Source organism: Hyla sarda, chromosome 1 (genome assembly GCF_029499605.1).
Source record: "Hyla sarda isolate aHylSar1 chromosome 1, aHylSar1.hap1, whole genome shotgun sequence".
Lineage (NCBI taxonomy): Eukaryota > Metazoa > Chordata > Amphibia > Anura > Hylidae > Hyla > Hyla sarda.
Window position 1 is genome coordinate 204497621 of NC_079189.1, and position 21874 is coordinate 204519494.

General features: G+C 40.0%; 1 protein-coding gene across 2 annotated transcripts in view; it reads right to left on the minus strand.

Annotated features, from left to right (window-relative positions):
- The window catches only part of GRID2 (glutamate ionotropic receptor delta type subunit 2), a 1137650-nt gene that overhangs the window by 633126 nt on the left and 482650 nt on the right, over window positions 1-21874 (minus strand). For both annotated transcript variants that reach the window (XR_008891518.1, XM_056567543.1), the window contains exon 4: window positions 2380-2585. Coding sequence is in view for 1 of the 2 variants with exons in the window: in XM_056567543.1 (XP_056423518.1) it covers window positions 2380-2585 (206 nt within the window). In the remaining variant the exon portion in view is untranslated. The remainder of the gene's footprint in view (window positions 1-2379; window positions 2586-21874) is intronic.

Genomic DNA, 21874 nt, shown 5'->3' on the forward strand with positions numbered 1-21874 from the left:
TGAACAAAATCTTCTGCGTAAACTGAGGTTCCTGTTCCAATTTTTTTTTTGCCCATTCTGCAGCACCTGAAACTACGGATACTGGAAGCCTGTGCTAGCATTTCTCCTACAGTGTTGCTATCAGTGTGTGAAGAGTGGGAGAAGAGGGTTGCATTGACAATCCAACACAATGGGAGCACATTTAACACATTTTATAAGTGTTCAGAAACCTGTAAATAACTCATGAAAGAATAAAGTTATGTTAAAACCAAGCACATCATTGTTTTTCTTGTGAAATTCCCAGTAAGTTTGACATGTCACACGACCCTCTTCCTTTTGAAAAAACTAAAGTTGGATTCAAAATGGCCAACTTTAAAATGGCCACCATGGTCACCACTCATCTTGAAAAAATCCCCCCCTCAGATATACTAATGTGCCACAAACAGGAAGTTAATATCACCAACCATTCCCATTTCATTAAGGTGTAGCCATATAAATGGCCCACCCTGTATTATGAAAAACTTCTGAGAATTGTTCTTTGGCTAAGGTACGGTTCTGTCTTTTTGGCACCATGCTCCATGATGTTTTTTTTTTTTTTTTTTTTAATCTAGGCACTTTATGGTATTGATATTTATATTCTGTATGACCATACATAATATGGAAAGGGGTATCAACAAATGATACAACATAAAATATCCTCCAGAGTAAGGATGATTCTGATCACTATGACTCACCATGAACATGATTGTTTTCTTTCATACAGTCCCCCCACCAACCCTAAACTAACATTCGAAATCTGGTTTCCGATTTGTTCATCACACTGAAATTAAAGACCACTGAGTTGACTAAAGTAATAGTTACATTATAAAGGGACATTATAAATAAGACAGATGAAAAAAAGACAATTTAGAAAGTTACATACAGTATCATCTAAGCATAGTTGTCACAATGATCAGCTGTTTGGTGCAAGTCCCACTCCTGGCAACCTCAGAAAAGACTATTTTTGCCAGGGGAAGCAATGGTCAGCCAAACATTTATTTTGCTATAGTGAAGATAAAGTAATATATTGTGGTCATCGAGATGATTTGAGTCTTTTTGTATTTCTACATACTCTTATAGGTCCCCCTCAGGTAGACAAAACAGCTTTGACAAACCAAATTGAGAGGTCAAGTCAACACCTATTTAATATCTTCCCACTGCCCTTCTGGCTTGCCTTCTTCCTATAGTGCATACTGATTTGATGCAATCCCTTTCTCATATAAGTGACGCACACACACATGGCCAACCACATGATGTAAAACAAAGCATTGTTCTTCAGCTCCATCCCCCTTTTTCACATGCTTATTGTACGTGATTTCAGTAATGACTATAATTCAGCATGGACTGTCTATGCAGCTTGCGCATGGTGCAGCAGACTGAAATGCACAGTGTATTCTGACACACACCTTTCTCTCATAGCCAGCATGAACTTTTTTTTTTTTTTTTTTTTTTTTAAGCAAAATGTGACTTAGTAACTCTTATGAAGGATCCAACCAGATGATTTCACATTTTTTCTTTAGGTGCAACAAGGGAGCCATGTGCCACTTTACCCATGGCCTGCTCACTGGTAGCCCTTGCTTGAACCATGTTTCCTAGGCACTAACTACTGCTAACCACCCCAGCAAGATATGTAAATGTTCCAATCCAGCAAAGTAGTCATCACAATGTGTCCCTTGTCAATGTCACTCAGATCCTTACACTTCTAACCCATCAACTTCAAGGCCTGACTGTATACTTGCTGCCTAATATATTCCACCACTTAACAGGTGCCATTTTAATGACAGTGTACTGGCCTATCAATACTTTCTTTTCTTTCAATTTGCTAAATGCTTTACTAAGACATCAACAGTGTCCTTGAACTAACCCGATAGGCCACAATAGATACTGGATGAATCTATCATAATAACACTTAATTTTGAATGCACAATTCATTACCGATTTTCAGTTTTTTATCTTTTAAGAATGCAAAGATGAGTTCATCTGCTTCGGGAAATGCAATTTCAAAGAGATTTAATCCTTCTTATTTTCCTCTTATTATCTAATGTAAATTGCAACATCTATAGCCTCCATTGCTTGGGATGTCTCCATGAAAGATGTTTCGACGAATAAACAACTTATTTATCATTAGCGGAAGCCTGCACAATGCCATAAACCTATGTCTTTGTCAGCCTGGCATTGTACTTGTATATATCTACGTCATAAAGCATCTTCTGGTTAGGCTAAGTGCACAATTAAGAGCATCGTTCTTCCTGTGTACACATTTGCTCATAACTGCCTTGTTAGCTGCAGTACTAGGAGCACAAATTGAAGCACTGAAGAAAGATACAAGCCACTATAAAGCAGTTAAAGGACATTTCTTACCTCAGTAATGAAGGATTTGGCAGTGGTTGGACTCATAACAAGAATGGCTCTCCTCAGTGTGTCCCTGTAGCGATTTAGCTCTTCAATACGCATAGTAGCAAAGAGTCCCGTGATCATCTTATTAATGTTGTTTTCCACCTTCTGCAAAGCTACATCCATTCCCTGCTGAGATACTCTATCCAAAAACTCTTGTATTCCACGGATATCTAGGAACATCAAAAGTCCATCAAAATGCTAATCAGTTAACAGCAACACATCCATTAAATGCCTAGCCTGGTTTAGAAGTTGTTTTGTTCAGTATCATGAAATGGAAGGTTAAGCTGCACATATGTTAAACTATATAACACCGCTGTTTCAAAGTGGACACAGATTGCCGTTGTTATAGATTTCGACAGTTGCTTTCTCTTGGTGACACTTACATCACTGAACATGGAAAGGAAAAAGAAAATGTACCGAAACTGTTTTATTCCTGTGATTTATTTATTCTATATATTTGTGAGCATAATTTACAAATATTTATTTTCTTATAATATTATACAAATTTTTTTAAAGAATTAATATGTTCTTCATTTGTGTTAAAGTACTCATTAATTTGTATAATCATATTTATGTAACAACATTTTTTTTATCATCTAACGTTAAAGAGAACCTAGAACCTATTAGGTCCTCAAGGCCTCGCATACCAGCCCTGGGACATGAATGGTCAGAAAAACAGCATTTATGCTATTTTTCTTAGCCCTTTATTATGCTGCAGAGATCTGAAGAAAAAAAAACATTTTAACCCCTTAAGGACACAGCCCATTTTCACCTCTAGGACGCAGACCTTTTTTGCACATCTGACCACTGTCACTTTAAACATTAATAACTCTGGAATGCTTTTACTTATCAATCTGATTCCGAGATTGTTTTTTCGTGACATATTCTACTTTAACATAGTGGTAAATTTTTGTGGTAACTTGCATCCTTTCTTGGTGAAAAATCCCAAAATTTGATGAAAAAATTGAAAATTTTGCATTTTTCTAACTTTGAAGCTCTCTGTTTGTAAGGAAAATTGATATTCCAAATATTATTTTTTTTGGATTCACATATACAATATGTCTACTTTATATTTTAATCATAAAATTGACATGTTTTTACTTTTGGAAGACACCAGAGGGCTTCAAAGTTCAGCAGCAATTTTACAATTTTTCACAAAATTTTCAAACTCGCTATTTTTCATGGACTAGTTCAGGTTTGAAGTGGATTTGAAGGGTCTTCATATTAGAAATACCCCATAAATGACCCCATTACAAAAACTGCACCCCCCAAAGTATTCAAAATGACATTCAGTAAGTGTTTTAACCCTTTAGGTGTTTCACGGTAAAAGCAGCAAAGTGAAGGAGAAAATTCAAAATCTTCATTTTTTACACTTGCATGTTCTTGTAGACCCAATTTTTGAATTTTTACAAGGGGTAAAAGGATAAAATTTATACTTGAATTTGTAGCCCAATTTCTCTCGAGTAAGCACATACCTCATATGTCTATGTAAATTGTTCGGCGGGCGCAGTAGAGGGCTCAGAAGCGAAGGAGCGACAAGGGGATTTTGGAGAGTACGTTTTTCTGAAATGGTTTTTTGGGGGCATGTTGCATTTAGGAAGCCCCTATGGTGCCAAAACAGCAAATAAAAAAAACATGGCATACCATTTTGGAAACTAGACCCCTTGAGGAACGTAAAAAGGAATTAAGTGAGCCTTAATACCCCACAGGTGTTTCATGACTTTTGCATATGTAAAAAAAAAATAAAAAATTTCACTAAAATGTGTGTTTCCCCCCAAATTTCACATTTTTGCAAGGGTTAATAGCAGAAAATACCCCCCAAAATTTGTAACCCCATCTCTTCTGAGTATGGAGGTACCCCATAAGTTGACCTGAAGTGCATTACGGGCGAACTACAATGCTCAGAAGAGAAGGAGTCATATTTGGCTTTTTGAGAGCAAATTTTGCTCGGGGGGCATGTCGCATTTAGGAAGCCCCTATGGTGCCAGGACAGCAAAAAAAAACGACATGGCATACCATTTTGGAAACTAGACTCCTTGAGGAACGTAACAAGGGATAAAGTGAACCTTAATACCCCACAGGTGTTTCACGACTTTTGCATATGTAAAAAAAATAATTTTTTTTTTACCAAAAATGCTTGGTTTAGCAAAAATTTAACATTTTTAAAAAAGGTAATAGCAGAAAATACCCCCCAACATTTGAAGCCCAATTTCTCCCGATTCAGAAGACACCCAATATGGGGATGAAAAGTGCTCTGCTGGCGCACTACAGGTCTCAGAAGAGAAGGAGTCACATTTGGCTTTTTGGAAGCAAATTTTGCTCTGGGGGCATGCCGCATTTAGGAAGCACCTATGGTGCCAGGACAGAAAAAAAAAAACACATGGCATACCATTTTGGAAACTAGACCCCTTGGGGAACGTAACAAGGGGTAAAGTGAACCTTAATACCCCACAGGTGTTTCACGACTTTTGCATATGTAAAAAAAAAAATATTTTTTTTACACTAAAATGCTTGTTTTCCCCCAAATTTTACATTTTTACAAGGGATAATAGCAGAAAATACCCCCCAAAATTTGTAACCCCATCTCTTCTGAGTAAGGAAATACCCAATAAGTGGACGTGAAGTGCACTGGGGGCGAACTACAATGCTCAGAAGAGAAGGAGCATCATTGAGCTTTTGGAGAGAGAATTTGGCCATGTGCATTTCCAAAGCCCCCCGTGGTGCCAGAACAGTGGACCCCCCACATGTGACCCCATTTTTAAAACTACACCCCTCACGGAAGGTAATAAGGGGTGCAGGGAGAATTTACACCCCACTGGCATTTGACGTATCTTTGGAACAGTGGGCTGTGTAAATTAAAAATTTTATTTTTCATTTTCACAGACCCCTGTTTCAAAGATCTGTCAGACACCTGTGGGGTGTAAATGCTCACTGTACCCCTTGTTACATTCCGTGAGGGGTGTAGTTTCCAAAATGGGGTCACATGTGGGTATTTATTGTTTTGCACTTATGTCAGAACCACTGTAAAATCAGCCACCCCTGTGCAAATCACCAATTTAGACCTCAAATTTACATGGTGCGCTCTCACTCCTGAGCCTTGTTGTGCGTCCCCAGAACACTTTGCGCCCACATATGGGGTATCTCCGTCCTCAGGAGAAATTGCGTTACAAATTTTGGAGGCTTTTTTTCTTTTACCGCTTGTGAAATTTTAAAGTATGGGGCAACACCAGTATGTTAGTGTACAAAAATGTTTTTTTTTTTACACTAACATGCTGGTGTAGACCCCAACTTTACCTTTTCATAAGGGGTAAAAGGAGAAAAAGCCCCCCAAAATTTGTTAGGCAATTTCTCCCGAGTACGGCGATACCCCATATGTGGCCCTAAACTGTTGCCTTGAAATACGCCAGGGCTCCAAAGTGAGAGCGCCATGTGCATTTGAGGCCCAAATTAGGGATTTGCATAGGGGTGGACATAGGGGTATTCTAAGCCAGTGATTCCCAAACAGGGTGCCTCCAGCTGTTGCTAAACTCCCAGCATGCTTGGACAGTCAATGGCTGTCCGGAAATGCTGGGAGTTTTTGTTATGCAACAGCTGGAGGTTCCGTTTTGGAAACACTGCTGTAGGATACGTTTTTCATTTTTATTGGGGGGGAAGGGGTGGTGGGGGGGGGGGGGCAGTGTACGTGTGTATATGTAGTGTTTTACTCTTTATTTTATGTTAGTGTAGTGTAGTGTTTTTAGGTTACATTCACACTGACGGCGGATTACACTGAGTCTCCCGCTAGGAGTTTGAGCTGCGGCTGCTGCAGCTCAAACCTGAAGCAGGGAATTCACTGTAATCCGCCGCCAGTGTGAATGTAACCTGTACATTCACATGGGAGGGGGGGGGGGGGGGCAAAACTACAACTCCCAGCATGCACTGACAGAACGTGCATGCTGGGAGTTGTAGTTTTGCAACAGCTGGAGGCACACTGGAAAATACTGAGTTGGGTAATAGAACCTATTACCTAACTCGGTATTTCCCAACCAGTGTGCCTCCAGCTGTTGCAGAACTACAACTCTCAGCATGTACTGATTGCCAAAGAGAATGCTGGGAGATGTAGTTATGCAACAGCTGGATGCACGCAAGTACAACTCCCAGCATGCCGAGACAGCCATTTGCTGTTCCTGAATGCTGGGAGTTGTAGTTTTGCAAGATTTAGAGGGGTTCAGGCTGGAGATCACTGACAGTGGTCTCTAAACTGTGGCCCTCCAGATGTTGCAAAACTACAAATCTCAGCATGCTAAGACAGCAAACTGCTGTCTGAGCATGCTGGGAGTTGTAGTTTTGTAATATCTGGAGGGCTACAGTTTAGAGACCACTGTCAGTGATCTCCAGCCTGAACCCCTCTAAATCTTGCAAAACTACAACTCCCAGCATGCCAACACAGCAAACAGCTGTCAAGGCATGGTGGGAGTTGTAGTTTTGCAACATCTGGAGGGCGACAGTTTAGAGACCACTCTCTAAACTGTCGCCCTGCAGATGTTGCTAGGCAACAGACTCTGCACACGCGGCGTCATACTTACCTCCACCGCCGCCGTGATCACAGCCGCCGCCGGGTAAGTGATCGCCGCCGCCGCCGCTACTGCACGGTTCCCCCCCCGCTGCGCCCGGACACCGATGGGCGGGCATAGCGCGGGGAACCGAACTTTAACCCCCCCGCCCCCAGTCTGCTATTGGTCGGCCGCTCCGCCGATCAATAGCAGGGATAGGAGGGGTGGCAACCCTGCCACCTCACTCCTATCTCTTCAAGGGGGATCGAGGGTGTCTTGGACACCCCCGATCCCCCTTATTTTATCGCGGCGCCGCGATTGATGGGCAGGGGGAGAGCGCTCCCCCTGCAAACACCATAGATGCCGTGATCAGACTGATCACGGCATCTATGGGGTTAATGCTGCCGGGACCGGCGCGATCGCGGCCCCGGCAGCTGCGGTGGGACTCCGGCTGTGATTGACAGCTGAGTCCCACCCGCGATCTCCTGCGCTGCCCGCGGCAGAGCAGGAGATCGCTTGGACGTATGCATACGTCCATTTGCGCGAACGTGTAATTCGCCTGGACGTATGCATACGTCCAATAGCGGGAAGGGGTTAACCCCTTATTTTTACACTTTCGTTTTTTCCTTCTCTCCTTCTAAAAATCAGAACTTTCAATTTTCCACCTGCAGACCCATATGACGGTTTGTTTTTTGCGTCACCAATTTTACTTTGTAATACTGTCAATCATTTCACCACCAAATCTATAACAAAACTAGAAAAAAAAATATTTGTGAGGCAAAATTTTCAAAAAAAGTGCGATTTTGTAACTTTTGGGGGCTTCCAATTCTACGCAGTGCATTTTCGATAAAAATGACACCTTAAAACGATAAATGATACCCAACTTACATAGGTTTGATTTTATTTTACTTCTTTAAAAAAATTATAACTTTTTGTATGAAAATGTAAATATTTTCAATTGTCCTCTTCTAAACCCTATAACTTTTTTATTTTTCTGTATACAGGGCTATATGAGGGCTAAATTTTTGCACTGTAGTCTGAAGTTTTTATTGGTACTTTTTTTATGGAACTTTTTGATTGCTTTTTATACATATTTTTAGGGTATGCAAAGTGACCAAAAATACACAATTTTGGAATTTGGAGTTTTTTTTATGTATACCCAATTGACCATGTGATTTAATTAACATTGTATTTTTATAGTTCGGACAATTACACAGGCGATACCACACATGTTTATGTTTATTTTTGTTTACATATATACAGTAACCCCTCAACTTACAATGGCTTCAACATACAATAGTTTCAACATCTTTTCTGGACCATTGTAACTTGAAACCACACTCAACATACAATGCTACGGACAGTCCAGATCTGTAAAACGTTTCAATGGCTGGAAGAACTGACCAATCAGAATGGGCATTTTACTGGTAAAACACCTGTATTTCTGAAGTGCATGCACTGACTGGTGCCTGGTAGTGCCTCCCTACAGTACAGGAAGGTACTACATGTTCTGTACTACTGTATTACCTGTGCTAGGGTTAGCTGCTCCTTTGGACACCAGGTAAGGGGGGCTCCATTTAACTTTTTTAGGACATTGCATGTACTGAACAGGACTCTTGAGATGCTCCTGTCCTCTACATAGACAGTGATTTACAGCTCCCAGCAGCTCTTTCTTGCTTTTATATGTAAGGACTTGCTTTATCTATATTAGTTATCTACTTATTTTTCTTTAATCCTCACTTTTTCCTATTTGTGGATGACATTTTGGTGGCTTCAGAACCAATTACCAGGTTTCCATAGAGTTATGGTTTCAAAACACAATGGTTCAGCATACAATGGTTGTTCTAGAACCAATTAATATTGTAACTTGACGGACCACTGTGTGTATATATATATATATATATATATATATATATATATATATATATACATATATATATATATATATATATACATATATACATATATATATATATATATATATATATATATATATATATATATATTTAGATTTTTTTTTTCATGGGAAATGGGGGGTGATTAAAATTTTTATTAAGGAATGGGTTAGAAAGGAATTGACATTTCTTAACTCCCCCCCCCCCCAATTTTAGTCCCCATAGCGGACTATTACAAGTAATCCTTAGATTGCACACACTGATCAATGCTATGCCATAGTATATCATTGATCAGTGTTATCTGTGTTCAATTGCTCCAGCCTGCATGGCTGGCTGGGAGCATTGAGCCACAGATCGGATGGCGAGGGATCATTTAAGTATTGTTTTAGATGCCGCAATAAATTTTGATCGCGGAGTCTAATAGGTCAGTGCTGGGCATCACCACGATCAGTGATGTCCAGCATTAGACACGGGTCCCGGCGGCAGAACCGACCCGCTTTGACACGTGCTCAGCTCCTGAGCACGCATCATAGAAGGGAAGCGGGACGTGGGCGTACAGGCACACCCTCCATCCCCAACAGGTTAACCTATAGAATGCAGACATTTTTTTTTCTCCTCATCTTTAAAAAGCCATAATTGGATTTTTATGCAAGACAACATATACTTTGTAATGGCATGACTGATTTTACCACCATATCTATGGAGAAAAAGACAAAAAATAAATAAATTAGTGAGGTGAAATTGAAAAAAAATATTAGGTATATGGTAAATATTGTAAAAAGGACATGTTATTTTATTCTGTAGGTCAATAATATGATTACAATTATAGCCTATTTTACAACTTTTGCTTTCTTTACTTATACTTAAAAAAAAAAAAAGAAAATAACATGCTTAAAATTGCCCTATTCTTACCCCTTGAGATCACCCTTATACGGCCTCCTGATTGGCTGGGAAAGCTGTGTTAAAATTATTGTGCGATTCCCTGAGGTCATGTGATCCTTCCTCCTAGTCACAGCTCCCAGGGTTGTAATTAGGGCCGGCTCTGCCTATGGGCAAAATAGGCAGTCGCCTAAAGTGCCCTCCTGATGGGGGGGGGGGTCGCTTTGCTTGCCATAAGAAAGTTAGACAACCAGCATCCAAACCACTGGCTCAGCCAGCAGCATGAGAAGGAGGTTTGTTACAGTGTGTCACCCCAGTGGTAAGGTGGGGTGTGTCAAAGGGCAGTCCAATGGGTGGAGTCAAGGGGGCAGCAAAATTTGCTTTTGCCTAGGGTGACAGAAATCCTTTCACCAGCCCTGGTTGCAATCACACCTATACTGCTGTTAATCACACCTACTTAGATGGGATAATGCATGATTGAAAGCCCAGGTATGGAAGATTTCTCAGCTTCTCATCTGGGCTGGTGTGGAACTTCAAAAAGAGGAGCCGCACCAGGGCTGTCATTCATGCATAATCACGTCTAAGAAGGTGGGATCAATGGCAGTATAGTTGTGATTACAGCCACGGGCCTGGGGACTAGATCTCATAACAGAACACCCTAATGACTAGATTCGAATGAACATATTGTTCTGGAACATTTTATAATTTAATTTCTCCACTTTTGATATGGGGTCTAAAATGTGTTGGTGATGGTTGCAAAGGGTCAAAAGTGTTTACAGGTTCTCTTTAAAAACATTTCAAATCATATAAAAAAAATATACTGACACAGCCTAGTTCATCTTATCTCTGCCAGAACTCCCATCCACCGCGGAAAATCCCATGCAGTAAGTTACACTTTCCTATGTTATACCACACATTGAACACCTATAATATGTGTAAGGGAATCCATCACCAATATCAGTTGTTAGCCAGGATTACGTAGGATTGCATTCTGTTCCCCCTGTATGAATAACAATCTCTTATCTGACAGCTGCCAATGATCTATTACACAGATCAGAGAGGAAACTGACCCTTCACTCTTCACTGCTTCTGCATTGCTGCTGATTCCTAAGAGCTTACACATAGCTCCAATAAATATATAATACCATTTATAAATGTAAGTGCAGACCTCATTAGAGCTGACTGCAATACCAGAAAATTGCTTCCCCCACAGGGTGGAGGGCGCCATGCCCGAGGCAAAGTGCCCCCCTTGGATGGTGCAGCCCTATTTGTAAACATGTAGGATTAGGGACTGTTTTATGCTCATTTTATAATGTGATTATAAGCGTATTGTGGTAAATGGAATGTGCTAAACCCATTAGGTCAGATTTATGCAACAGTCTAAAAGACAAAATGACTCTATTTCCCATAGTAATCAATCATGGTACAGATTACATATTTAAAGCACTCTATAAGAAATAAAAGCTGCACTGTGATTGGTTGCTACCGGAAATAGAAACAGTTTGTCTTTAAGACAGTTGTATAAATCTCCCTCATCGTACTTCCACATATTACAATATGCTAATTGCAGTTTTCTGTAATTATTTCTATTCTATTCTTTTTTCATGACAGGCCCATGCTGCTTACCGTAATGTGACAGATACATACATCACAATGATCTTGTAGGTACAGTCACTGTATATATAGCCATTCTCCTGCCACAAATACTAGTTAAAGCTCTGATCCTGACAATATAACCCTGAAGATGTGGCTGTCAACAACCTCTGCAATATGCAAATAAGCCCAATGGTGCCCTAAAATATGCCAAAGGCAAAAGCTAATAGTTTTTGAAACTGACAGTTAGTAATGATAGGAAATGCTACAAATTCTAAAGCACTGTATACGTGATCAACCGAAAGCTGCTTCAACAGGGGCGGCAATTTTTTTTAAATAAATAAATAATAATAATAATAGTAACTTAAATGAAGATTCATAACTGTTTCATTGTTGTTTTTTTGGTTCAATTTTACCCAGAAAGAATAACAATAATCAGTCTATAAATTATATACACCCCAAAAAGATACAATTTATAACCTATCTGGTTTAAAAAAACAGCAAAAAAAAAAACCTTATACAGAAAACAAGATATAGTTACTGTCAGGATCTGGACTGGTATGCAGCGAGGACACTGGTGGTGGATCCTCTGTGTCAGTGGGGTGATGGCGTGGGCCATACCAGGGGAACGGAGTCTAAGGGGTTACTGGTTTTCACCAGAGCCCGCCGCAAAGCGGGATGGACTTGCAGCGGCAGGTAACCCCCAGGTCGTTCCACCCGATAGCGACTCAACCCCAACTGACAGCTGAGACAGGCACGGTACACAGGGACAAGGCAAGAGCAAGGTCGGACAAAGCAGAAGGTCGGGGCAGGCCGCAAGAGTCGTAGTCAGGGGCAACAGCAGAAGGTCTGGGTACACAGGCTTGGGAACACACTAAACGCTTTCACAGGGCACTAAGGCAACAAGATCCGGCAAGGACAGGAAGGGGAAGTGGGTTTTTATAAGCAAGGAGCAGATAGGAGCTAATTAACACTGATTGGGCAAGGCACCAATTAGTGGTGCACTGGCCCTTTAAATCTCAGAGAGCTGGCGAGCGAGCGCCCTAGAGAGCGGGGCCGCGTGCGCTGGGACAGAACAGCAGGAGGACGGGGCAGGTGAGAGGGACGGGGTGCGATCCGCGAGCGGACACGTCCCGCTAGGCGGATCGCATCCCCGCCGGGCACAGCTGAGCAGCGTCTCCGGTCAGCACTGCCGACCGGAGCGCTGCAGGGCAGGAAACGCCGCGAGCGCTCCGGAGGAGGAGGGGTAACAGCTACACACATAGCTAATCTGCTGATCACATGAAAGCAACATTTATGACTGTCAAGACAACTTGCTGAAGTTAAAACCAAGTATTAGAATGGGAAAGAAAGAGAAATTAGGTGGCATGGTTAATGGTGCCAGACGGACTGGTCTGAGTATTTCAGAAGCTGCTGATCCACTGGGATTTTCACAAACAACCACCTCTTCAGTTGTGTGGATGAGATGCCTTGTTGATGTCAGAGGTCAGAGGAGAATGGGCAGACAGGTTCAAGATAACAGAAAATTGTGAGAGCGAAAAATCTCTGGCTTGATGACATGAATATTGAACTTTATGGCCTAAATTGCTCTGGACCTTTGGGATGGAGGCTCATTTTTCAATAAGACAATGGGGGAAATTCATCAAGACCTCTGCAGAGGAAAGGTCGACCAGTTGCTTATAGCAACCAATCAGATTGCTTCTTTTATTTTTCAGAGGCCCATTGAAAAATTAAAGAAGTGATCTGATTGGTTGCTGTTGGTAACTGGTCGATTATTTCTCAGCACAAGTTTTGACGAATCTCCCCCAATGACCCAAAGCACCCAGCCAAGACAACACAGGAGTGGCTTAGGGATAGTTTAGCAGTTGCCATAGAAATCAATCAGCAACTGCACCACTTTTCCTATACACAGATTTGATCAATCTCTATTATTCTATCCATATTCTGTTAAGTAGTGACTAAGATTACCTGCCTTCCATGCACAGGATACTTTACAAGGGAATTTCTAAGTTATGTCATTGGGGTATTACTGCTGGGATTCCTACCAATCAGGTGACCATAGGGAAATGAATGGAGCACGGTGCACATGATTGGTCTGCATTTTATTCATTCTCTATTCTTTTTGATAGGGGATACATTTTATGTTGGGAGTATTTTTTTTTTTTTTTAAAGCTGAAAGCATCTAGGAGGGGATTTTAAAGCAGACTGAAGACTGTTCATACCTGTTATAGGTTTTAGCTGCAAGTCAGTCTGTAGTTTTGCCTTTAGCTAAGCAGCTCTGTCTTGGCCTATTATGAAATCAATCTCTTTCAGTGGAGGTGGTCATTCCAATGGATCCATTATTAATAATTAACCATATTACCATCTCATATTACATGCTGCTGACTGACGGATATATTTTGCTTTAAAAGTTCATAATATAATTGAATAATACTGAATATTTATTGATGTACATGAAGATATAAGGACACTAAAAAATACCTTTAGTTATTAACAGCTTTAAGATTGCATGAAACATATTCTAAGACATGTAAGTATAAGGCTAAGTTTCCACTTGTTTTTTTTTTCTGGCAGTTTTTGGAATACTGCCACTGTGTTTTTGAGCCAGAGCCAGAAGTGTATTCATAAGGAATAGGACATATAAAGGAAGGACTTACACTTCTCCTCCCTTATGGATCCACTTCTGACTTTGGCTCCAAAACTGCAGTGGCAGTATTCCAAAAACTGCCAGAAAAAATAAAAAAAACAAGTAGAATCCTAGCCTTAGTGTTGAGCACGAATATTCGTAATGCAAATTTTTATCATGAATATCTGCACTTCGCGATTTCACGAATATTTAGAATATAGTGCTATTTATTCGTAATGACAAATATTCGTTTTTTGTGTTTTTTTTTGCATGCTAGTTTTTATGCGAATATTCACATGGAAAAAAAAGTGAACGAACATAGCAAATACGCAAATTTTGCGAACATAGGACGAATATTCGTCAATATATTTGCAGAACATCGCAAATTCGAATATGGCCCCTGCCGCTCATCACTAGTGCGTATATCACATATGAGCTTCAGTGCAGATTGACTGGAGCAAATTGTAAAGCAGAAATTGAAAAAGAATGTGTACCTGGTTGACAGTGTAAAAAAAACAGAGCGCCTGCCTAGTGTTCTGAGTTTTGTAGCCCTGACACCAGTCATGTACGCAAAGTCATCTAATTAAATTATATAAATGCCAGGTCAGCACTGTAATTGGGAATGACATTTGTTAGAACAGGTTAGAGATTCCAACATACTGACATTAACTTTTGCTAGCAAGAATAGAAACATGAATGTTCTCCAGCTAATGAGGATTTCTGCACGATTTCTAATCAGGTTTATTACCAAATATGATTTGATTGTAGAAAGTGCAATATAGACTGAAGATATTTTTAGGGTACATTCCGACACAGCGTATTTGCTGCGTATTTGCTGCTGCGTATTTTATTTTCTCTGTTGAAATCAATGGGTAGGAAAATACGCAGCACCAAATACGCAGCAAATACGCAGCAAAATACGCTGTGTGGGAACGTACCCTTAAAGGAAAAACTGAAGCACAGACGTAGTCATGGTTATCTTGAGTGTGTTAACCTGGCACAGCAATGTGTTGCGTTGTGATATTCCAATGCAGCAGGCATTAATATGAGGCTAGTAATTGAGGAGCAATGTTAAACTTAGGTTTGTGTAAGGTGTTAGGATAACTTATCTCAGCTGAGGAGTGCAGTGCAATATCTTAATGCACCAAAGATTAAGATGAGGCTGGCTACATTTGTATCTACTGTTATGACATACACTTTGACAGCTCCTTGAGAACCACAGAGACAAGCAGAAGGAATGAGCCTTGATTGGGGTTGCTCTACAGTATGAGGCCCAGCAGTATGTTGCATAGCTATGTCTAAAAAACTCTGGGAGAAGCATTAGGGTCATGGGTGTGAGTACCCATCACTACTAGTAGGAGAAGGACACATGAGGCACATTTTCTAAGTAAGTTCTTTTAACCATAGTTTGATGGATATTCCAACTTAACATATCCCAAATCCATAGGGAAAGCCCCACAATCTCCAGAACAGTGATTTATCTCCAACGATCCCATAAACAATAAATGGAGCAGTCTTTCACACACACTCATCTATCCTATGTAAAGGGGTTAAGTGTTTTAAGTTGGAATACTCCTTTAAATTACAAGAGAACTGGTAGGGTAAGGGAAGTGTTGGCCACCTACCCACCACTCAATTTGTAGGACATATGCTACTTTTGAAGATACTATACGGTACATCCTATTTTCATTGAGGTTGCTCATAAAGGCCTTGTAGTAACTATTTTAATTCATATTTCTTATCCCCGAGACCTTACGGTTGATGAAAATTTGTGGCTTTTGGTAGCCAAAAATGAAACAATCCATTAGAATTTAGTGCTACTAAAATATTATAGTCACTCATTACTCTAGTATTCTTTTTAATATAAACAACCTTTAAAAGTAGGTTCACAACTAGGAATAGTAAACCAAAAATAACAGCAGTGTCATGCTGAACACCAAAACCACCCAACAGACTATATTGACTTTATTTGGGTCCATTCATTTTCTGCCATGGTGTAAGGTATTTTACTGTACATTAGTGTGCTAAAATGCTATTATGGTGATTCCATAGCTTTTGCCAGGGGTTGTATGGGAATATTAAAATTGTTAGGTTTTGTGCCACCATGCCAAAAGAAGAAGCCAATGCAGGTTCTAAATGTTGCTATGTGGCATCCTTTGATTATGCTAATCTTACATTTCATAGATGAATGTTCTTTGACTACAGTCAAGACTTTGATGGTGAGATTTGTTTCAAATATTAGTAAAATATAAAAGCCACTTGCAATGCCAAAAGGAACTCTATGATGATCCATGTCTGCGAAAGATTCCTTTGAATGTCTAATAATTACTGTAGACCTTTGTTATTGACCCATTTCATTCTGACCTATCACTGTCACTTTCTTTAGGAAATTTTGGCAGCTTTGACATTAATGATTAATATTTTTGCAGTGTTAAATGATGCAAAAGAAGGTAATTTTCCTGTTTCGAAACAATAGCATATTTATCAAGTAAGTCTTTACTTCATCTATGCGCTCTGTTAAAAGTAAATGACAATTTCATGGTGCTAGGAAAATAATTGATGCTAATCACAAAGTACACATATGTTTAACCCCTTAACGATGCAGGACATATATTTGCATCCTGTGCTGACTCCCACGATATAACGCTGGGTCACGCGGTCGGTCCATCAATGGCCGGAACCCGCGGCTAATATCGGACATCACCAATCGTGGTGATGCCAGGTATTAATCCTTCAGACGAGGTGATTAAAGTTGCTTGCTGTGTCTAAAGTGAAACCGAAACCTTCCTGGAAGCTCAGTGGTGCTGTTCGGGACTGCGGCGGTGAAATTGCAGTGTCCCAAACAGCTTGCAGGACGCGAGGAGGAACCCTACCTGCCTCCTGTGCATCCATTTGCCAAATGACTACTCTGTACCTGAGATCCAGGCAGAAGCAATTGAGCAGCGATAACACTGATCAATGCCATGCTATTGCATGGGAGTGATCATTGTAGTAAATCAGTGTGTGCAAGGTTATGGTCCCCTATGGGGGCTATAACACTGCAAAAAAAAAAGTGAAAATAAAGTGTTATTAACCTCTCAAGGACGCAGGGCGTACCTGTACGCCCTGTGCCCGATCCCGGTGTTTAAAACAGGTTCGGTCCCAGCTGCTATTCATAGCCGGGACCCTGGGCTAATAGCGCGCGACACCTATCGTTGTGTCGTACACTATTAACCCTCCGATCTGGGTTTGATTGCTCCAAGCCTGAGCTACAGGCTTGAGCAATCGAGCCCTATCTCGCTGATCCATGTAAAGCTATGGCTTTGCAGGGATCAGTATAAGAGATCAGTGTGTGCAGTGTGCTAGCCCCCTATGGGAGCTATTCCACTGCAAAAAGAAAAGTTAACAAAGGTCATTTAACCCCTTCCCTAATAAAAGTTTAAATCACCCCCCTTTTCCCATAAAAAAAACGATGTAAATAAAAATAAATAAACATATGTGGTATTTCCGCATGCGTAAATGTCCAAGCTATAAAAATATATCATTAATTAAACTGCACGGTCGATGGCGTACGCACCAAAAAATTAAAAAAGTCCAAAATAGTGTATTTTTTGGTCACTTTTTATATAATAAAAAAATGAATAAAAAGCGATCAAAAAGTTCGATCAATGCAAAAAATGGTACCGCTAAAAACTTGAGAACACGGTACAAAAATGAGCCCTCATACCAGCCCGTACGCAGAAAAATAAAAAAGTTATAGGGGTCAGAAGATGACAATTTTAAATGTATACATTTTCCTGCATGTAGTTATGATTTTTTTCCGAAGTGCGACAATATCCAACCTATATAAAGTAGGGTATCATTTTAACCGTATGGACCTACAGAATAAATATAAGGTGTTATTTTTACCGAAAAATGCACTGCATAGAAACAGAAGTCCCCAAAAGTTACAAAATGTAATTTTTTCTTCAATTTTGTCGCACAATTATTTTTTTTTCCATTTCGCTGTGGATTTTATGGTAAAATGACTAATGTCATTGCAAAGTTAATTGGTGGCGCAAACAATTAGCCATCATATAGAATTTTAACACACTTTTCTATTATTGTACTACTTGTTAAAAAACTATCTTTAAACAAAATTGTACTACTTAAAAAAATTAAATAATATTTAGTATGTTTAACCCCTTAACGACGCAGGACGTATATTTACGTCCTGCGCCGGCTCCCGCGATATGAAGCTGCGACCCCGCATCACATTTCGTCGGTCCCGGCGCTCATCAACGGCCGGGACCCGTGGCTAATACCACACATCCCCGATCGCGGCAATGTGCGGTATTAACCCTTTAACCGTTTCTAAAGTGAAAGTGAAACTATCCCGGCTAGTCAGTCGGGCTGTTCGGAACCGCCGCGGGGAAATTGCGGCGTCCCAAACAGCTGACAGGACACCGGGAGGGCCATTATCTGCCTCCTCGGTGTCTGTTCGACGAATGACTGCTCCGTGCCTGAGATCCAGGCAGGAGCAGTCAAGCGCCGATAACACTGATCACAGGCGTCTTAACGCTGTAAGACATGAGTTATAGGTGTTATAGGTCCCTATAGTAAAAAGAAAAAGAAAGTGTTTATTAACACTTTCTTTTTCCTTTTACTATAGGGACCTATAACACTGCACACGCAGTCATTTAACCCCTTCCCTAATAAAAGTTTGAATCACCCCCTTTTCCCATAAAAAAAATAAAACAGTGTAAATAAAAATAAAAATAAACATATGTGGTATCACCGTGTGCGTAAATGTCCGAACTATAAAAATATATTGTTAATTAAACCACACGGCCAATGGCGTACACGTAAAAAAATTCAAAAGTCCAAAAAAGCGTATTTTGGTCACTTTTTATATCATGAAAAAATGAATAAAAAGTGATCAAAAAGTCCGATCAAAACAAAAATCATACCGATAAAAAATTCAGATAACAACGCAAAAAATTAGTCCTCATACCGCCCTGTACGTGGAAAAATAAAAAAGTTATAGGGGTCAGAAGATGGCATTTTTAAACGTATAAATTTTCCTGCATGTAGTTATGATTTTTTCCAGAAGTACAACAAAATCAAACCTATATAAGTAGGGTATCATTTTAACCGTATGGACCTACAGAATAATGATAAGGTGTCATTTTTACCGAAATATGCACTGCGTAGAAATGGAAGCCCCCAAAATTTACAAAATGGCGTTTTTTCTTCGATATTGACGCACAATGATTTTTTTTTCCGTTTCGCCGTGAATGTTTGGGTAAAATGACTAATGTCACTGCAAAGTAGAATTGGTGACGCAAAAAATAAGCCATAATATGGATTTTTAGATGGAAAATTGAAAGGGTTATGATTTTTAAAAGGTAAGGAGGAAAAAACGAAAGTGCAAAAAATGAAAAACCTTGAGTCCTTAAGGGGTTATCACTTTAAGGACCCAGCCCATTTTCACCTTAAGGACACGGGTATTTTTTGCACATCTGACCACTATCACTTTAAGAATTAATAACTCTGGGATGCTTTTACTTTTCATTCTGATTCAGAGACTGTTTTTTCATGACGTATTCCACTTTATGTCAGTGGTAAATTTTTGTTGATACTTGCATCCTTTCTTGGTGAAAAATTCAAAAATTTGATGAAAAATTCGAACATTTTGCATTTCATTTTTGCTTTTAAACTCTCTGCTTATAAGGAAAATAAACATAACAAATAAATTATATATTCATTCACATATACAATATGTCTACTTTATATTTTCATCATACAGTTGACATGTTTTTACTTTTTGAAGACATCAGAGGGCTTCAAAGTTCAGCAGCAATTTGCTAATTTTTCATAAAATTTTCTAAATCTGAATTTTTCAGGGACCAGTTCAGTTTTGAAGTGGATTTGAAGGGCCTTCACATTAGAAATACCCCGTAAATTACCCCATTATAAAAACCGCACCCCTCAAAGTATTCAAAATGACATTCAGAAAGTGTGCTAACCCTTTAGGTGTTTCACAGGAATAGCAGCAAAGTGAAGGAGAAAAATCGAAATCTTAATTTGTTACACTCGCATGTTCTTGTAGACCCAGTTTTTGAAATTTTACAAGGGGTAGAAGGAGAAAAAGCCCCCCAAAATGTGTAACCCAATTTATCTTGAGTAAGGAAATACCTCATATGTGTATGTCAAGTGTTCAGCGGGCGCAGTAGAGGGCTCAGAAGGGAAGGAGCGACAATGGGATTTTGGAGAGTGAGTTTTTCTGAAATTGTTTTAGGGGCATGTCACATTTAGGAAGTCCCTATGGGGCCAGAACAGCAAAAAATAAAATAAAAAAACAACAACATGGCATACTATTTTGGAAACTACACCCCTCAATCAATGTAACAAGTGGTACAGTGAGCCTTAACACCCACAGGTGTTTGACGACTTTTCGGATAAAGTTGAACATGAAAATGACTAATCACTAAAATGCTGATGTTACCCCACATTTTTCATTTTCACAAGGGGTAATAGAAGAAAAAGCCTCCCAAAATTTGTAAACCCATTTCTTCTGGATATGGAAATACCCCAAATGTGGATGTAAAGTACTCTGCTCGCAAACTACAATGCTCAGAAGAGAAGGAGCGCCATTGAGCTTTTAGAGAGGGAATTTGGTGTGAATGGAAGTCGGGGGCCATGTGCGTTTACAAAGCCCCCCCGTGGTGCCAGAACAGTGGATCCCCCCACATGTGACCCCATTTTGGAAACTACAGCCCTCAAAGAATTTGATAAGGGTTTCAGTGAGCATTTAATGGCGTTTGACAGATCTTTGGAACAGTGGGCTGAGCAAATTAAAAATTAAATTTTTCATTTTCACGGACCACTGTTCCAAAAATCTGTCAGACACCAGTGGGGTGTAAATACTCACTGCACCCCTTATTAAATTCTGTGAGGGGTGTAGTTTCCAAATTGGGGTCACATGAGGGGGGGTCTACTGTTTTGGCACCACAGGGGGCTTTGTAAACACACGTGGTCTTCAAAATCCAAATAGCGCTTCTTCTGTTCTGAGCATTGAAATTTTGGGGACTTTTGTCTTATTCTCCCTTGTGAAAATGGAAAATGTAGGGTAACACCAGCATTTTAGTGAAAACATTATTTTATTTTTTTTCATTTTCACATCCAGCTTTTAACAAAAAATTGTCAAACACCTGTGGGGTGTTAAGGCTCACTATACCCCTTGCTACATTCCCTAAGGGGCTTAGTTTCCAAAATTGGGTCACATGTGGGTATTTAATGTTTTGCGTTTATGTCAAAACTGCTGTAAAATCACCCACCCCTGTGTAAATCTATAATTTAGACCTCAAATGTACATGGTGTGCTCTCACTCCGGAGCCATGTTGTGCGCCTGCAGATCACTTTACACCCACCCATGGGGTAGTTCCGTACTCAGGAGAAATTGCATTACAAATTTTGCGGGTCTTTTTTTTTTTTTTCCTTTTTAACGCTTGTGAAAATTAACAGTATGGGGCAACACCAGCATGTTAGTGTTAAAAAAATAATTTTTTTACAATAGCATGCTGGTGTAGACCCCAACTTTACCTTTTCATAAGGGATAAAAGGATAAAAAGCCCCCCAAAATTTGTAACACAATTTTTCCCGAGTTCGGAAATACCCCATATGTGGCACTAAACTGTTGCCCTGAAATACAACAGGGCTCCAAAGCGAGAGAGCGCCATGCACATTTGAGGCCTATTTTGGGGATTTGCATACGCCACCAAAATACCCCACAGCAGTGTTTCCTAAACAGGGTGGATGCCTCCAGCTGTTGTAAAACTCCCAGCATGCCTTTGACAGTCAGTGGTTGTCCAGAAATACTGGGAGTTGTTGGTATTCAACAGCTGGAGGTGTATTGCGGGAGGGGATTTTTCACTTTTTTTTTTTTTTTACATTTTTCAACTTTTTTTTACACT